The sequence below is a fragment of the Morone saxatilis genome, unplaced genomic scaffold, assembly GCF_004916995.1.
Source record: "Morone saxatilis isolate NCDOM2014 unplaced genomic scaffold, NCSU_SB_2.0 Contig17, whole genome shotgun sequence".
NCBI lineage: Eukaryota > Metazoa > Chordata > Actinopteri > Moronidae > Morone > Morone saxatilis.
The window spans coordinates 11,335,207-11,339,393 of record NW_023339729.1 but is presented as its reverse complement, the minus strand read 5'-3'; the positions used below and the strand labels follow the sequence as shown (position 1 = coordinate 11,339,393).

At 41.1% G+C, this 4,187-nt stretch overlaps 1 protein-coding gene across 1 annotated transcript in view; it reads right to left on the bottom strand.

Annotated features, from left to right (window-relative positions):
* The window catches only part of LOC118326738 (nucleosome-remodeling factor subunit BPTF-like), a 48,618-nt gene that overhangs the window by 20,436 nt on the left and 23,995 nt on the right, over positions 1-4,187 (bottom strand). The window contains 4 exon segments of the mRNA XM_035659785.1: positions 2,550-2,699; positions 2,957-3,179; positions 3,465-3,504; positions 3,861-4,011. Of these exon segments, the coding sequence (XP_035515678.1) occupies positions 2,550-2,699; positions 2,957-3,179; positions 3,465-3,504; positions 3,861-4,011 (564 nt within the window).

The following is a 4,187-nucleotide window of genomic DNA, read 5'->3' as shown; positions in this document are numbered from 1 at the left end:
AGTAGCAAAGTGGCTGATCTAAAAGAGAAAATAAATAATTTCTAAAATATATAATAATGCAAAATATAAAACATTAACACGGCACATTCCATTTTTTTAACCCCCCCTCTGGTATTGCCCACTGGAAGAATTACAGAAGAATTGAATCATTCATTTTTCATTCATTTATTTTCACAAATCTTACCCACCAGTGGGATATGAAAGGGTCCGATGACAGTAGCTATAGCCATGCAAGGAGAGGAAGAGGTCTCTCCCATAATGGCCTGTACTTGTGCAGGTCTGGTACATGGAGCCTCTGAGGGTCCAGATACCACTTCATTACCATTAGCCAAGGCCAGTGCAACCCTCACACCTATGGCAATAGAGCCACAGGCATCATACATCTTATAACCCAGAGAGATGCCAGGCAGTAGGTCTGTGCTGTTATTAATCTCTTCTAAGGCAAACAGCATAGCCTGGGCAAACTGGAAACCTCTGAAATTCAAACTTGACGCAAACAGTTATAAATAGTTGGAATTTTAAATAATTTGTCCTTGAAACAGAAACATAGTGAATGAAAGCATTTGATGGAATTCATAGACACAACAACCTGTTTTATATATATCTTCACTTCCTCTTAAATATTTGTAATTCATTTAGATTTCTACAGTATAATTTACCTGGTGCACTGCAGTGGCAGTGGTTTGTGCATATAGGTATCTTGTCTGTCTTTCCAGCTGCTGTGGAAAGAGAAGATGCCCCCAAGCATAATGTCTCCATCCTTAAAGAGCTGAGGGTTCTCAGGATCCCCTAGCCGCCTGCACACCGGCTCCTCAGCCTGAGAGAAAGATGCCACCAACAAAATCTGTAAGAGTGCCCAACCCTGCTCTGGCCACCTCTGTGTGGACGTCATATCAAAAGAGATCTAAACCACTGGGTGGCATCACATGTACCTTAATGTAAAATAAACTTTTGCACTGCTATTTATACATTGCAACAGTGATGTTTCATCTCTGTGGGCCAACAAGGCAGGGCACGAGGATGGAGGTGTCAAAACAAAAAAAGTGTTTGGGGTGCCCAAAAAGAAAACAAGTTCTGCACTATAATCTTTTTTTAGATCTAAATATTATATCTTATTTTAACTGTATATGCTTTCAGATGGTATTCATTTGTGCTGCACAAAATGTTGCTGAATGTATACTTTAATTCATAATACTAGAAAAATGTAGATGATAAAGTTGAGAATATTAGACTGATTTGGCTCTATTTGGCCCCAAAATCTTGTTAAAAAGATTACTATTGTTATTTTTTTTACTTGTGGACAGTTTAGCAAGCTGTACACTTGATATGGCTATCATGTTATCAATTACATGTTAGAATATGTACACATATAACAGACGGAGCAATAACAGCATTCATTTGGAGTCATGCTTGTGTCCACCTAATGAATCTAAGTCTAATACTGACTCTCCTTTAACCTCTGTTTTGGTCTCTGCCAATTTTTTAGATGCTAAATGCTCTATGTTCACCAGCTAGCTAACTTTGTCTGTCAGCCTGTTGTGGTGCTGGACAGGCAGTGTTGAAAACTCCTGCCTGCTGCACATACCACTACTGTTATGAGAATGGCAGGGGTGAACCAAAACATTAAATTTGTGGGCTGTAAAACCAAAACATTGAGCTGAAAGAAGCTATAAAGCTTTGTAGAGCTGAGGGGAACAGCAGACTTAGTGATGATTCTGTGGGTTCATCGCTACAAGCAATTCTTTTCACATTACACGTAGTCATGTGATCCCATGTTATTATAAAAAAATATAGGATATAGTAGATATTATTTTAATTCACACAGTTAATAAAGCAGAGTGTTTCAGGGTAAGCGTCTAACATCCCTAAAGGACAAACTGAAATAGCCAAATAAAGCTAACAGTGAATCACTGAAGGAATCAGGGATGTGGGCGATAATTCTGACGTCTGGAACCAGGCTAAATGAAGTCCTTCAAGTGCATGTAATTTCAAGGATGTAAAGAAAAAAATGGCTACATTAGAACCATGGTAAAACTGACGGTGACAGCTGTGTGACTGATTCAGAGAGGCAAGTGGCCAGTGTGTTTAACAGAGATCAGCAGTTGATTGAACACTTGAGCCCTATAGTTCTAAGCTGTGGACCCTGTGTACGACTTGTGTATTTGGCTCACTGACAGTGGCAATGAAGGACAGAGCAATGTGTAATTTGTCTCTAATTTGCAGACTTCAAAATATTTGGGCCAGTGGTAGCTGGCACCAACAACATTTAAAATGAGTGAAGACAGATTCAGTCCTTCTAGAGCGCTGTGCGTGTGGTTGGCACACTAACTTGCTTACAATGGCATCCAATTAACGAGCCAGATCTAATTTGACTCGTTTGACACATTTGAAATGTCTCAGCTGTGAGGTCTGAGGTTGAGCAATGAAAACACAAACATACATGCATTCCGAAATGGTACTGGGTGGAAAGAAGAAATGTCTACACTCAATAAATGTAACTTGTACACTTCGTCTGCCTCCGAGGTGTGACTTATTAAAACCTGCCGTACCTCCTTGTGAAGTTGGCACGTTGACTGTGACGATCTTGCTGTTGGCGGGTAGCGGCAGCTTGGTGGTCACTACCTTTCCACCCACTGAGGTTCCTGTAATCTGGAAAGTGTGCCCACCAGATGTGGCCATGGTGGTCTCCGTTCCCGCTCCTAATAACGCAAACAAGCAAACACAATATTACATCAAATACAGCAGTCTTAAAACACAATCATATGCATGAAATGAGCATATAACAGAACAATGTCTAATGTGTCAAAATATTATAGAAACTCTCTGGTGAACACATAATGATTTGTTCTGCACTTTAATTAAGGTAAAAACAAAGAGTACATTGTACTTCCCTGCTACCCCCCAGACAATAGTACAGACAATTCCAGGCTGTTAGTCACACTCCTCTGCAAAGTACCTTGTGTTTGACCCTGCTTGACCCAGGTGGCAAACGACTGCTGGAAGTTCTTATTCTGCTGGAATGTGACTGGGGTGCCCATCTTGGTGGACAGTACCACCTTGGTGGTAGGGGTGCCCTGGCCCGACAGCGAACCGACAATGACTTTGGGTGTGGCGGCAGGTGTTGCTGGAGTCCCTGTTGGTGTAGCTGTGACTCCGCCCATTTTCTGTTCCAGACGTTTCTGAGATCAGTCAGTCAGACCATTAATATAGAAAGCGGGGAAGAAAGAAAAGCCAAAACATGAAATCGGTTGTGTAGAAATTAGTTAATGGTAGAGAATGGTACATACAGGGATAATTGGAAGTTAGCTGCCTGGCTAAATGATACTATCAGCAGGAATGAATATATCGCTTGTTGTCTATGATTTTGTCCTTTTCAAGCGATGTCACTCATCGCTTGAAAAGGATTAACTGTGTGTAAATACCAGTAATCAAACAGTGATTGTTGTTAACTATACCAGACTCACCTTGGCCTGCTCTGCTGCCTGAGCTTTCTCTTTCTCTACCCTGTAAAATAAAAATAAAAACTATTAAGCTTAACACAGCAAAAACTTGTGAAGGAGAAAAAAGTTAGGAAAAAAGTCAAAGTTGCAGTCTAGTAATAAAAAAAAAAAAGACAAAAAACATTTTTAGCGTCAGCCTGAATCAGCCAATTGACAACTTTAATTTTACGTCACACGAATTTGGCTGGACAAGGCAATTTACCTCTAGCAGAGCAAGGAGAATATTTACCTATTGGCACAGTAAAATCAACAACCCGAATAACATCTGGCTGTCCATTTGGACATGTTTATAATTCATTCTCACATTGCCCAATTGACTCTACATGGCAGGTGTAGGCATAACATGCTTGACCCTCTGACCTTTCTGAGAAGGCTCTGATCTCCCAGAGGTCCAGCTCCTCCTCAGCCACCCAGGTCTCAATCACCACTGGACCCGTCTGCTTGGCGGGCTCATGCTTCTTGGGGCGCAAGGCACTGGAGCGCAGCCCCTTTCTCTGAGGGGTGTGGGTTTCTGGGGTGGTAGACAGGTGGATAGATTAAAGACAAACAAGCTTGAATGCTTGCATTTTCTTATTTCTTGGGGGACAAAGACAACATAACTATGACTGTGTGTGTTAATGTACTCTGCTATTAACAACGGATCATGTCTTATTACTAAACATTGCAAAACAATTGATGGATAGAAAC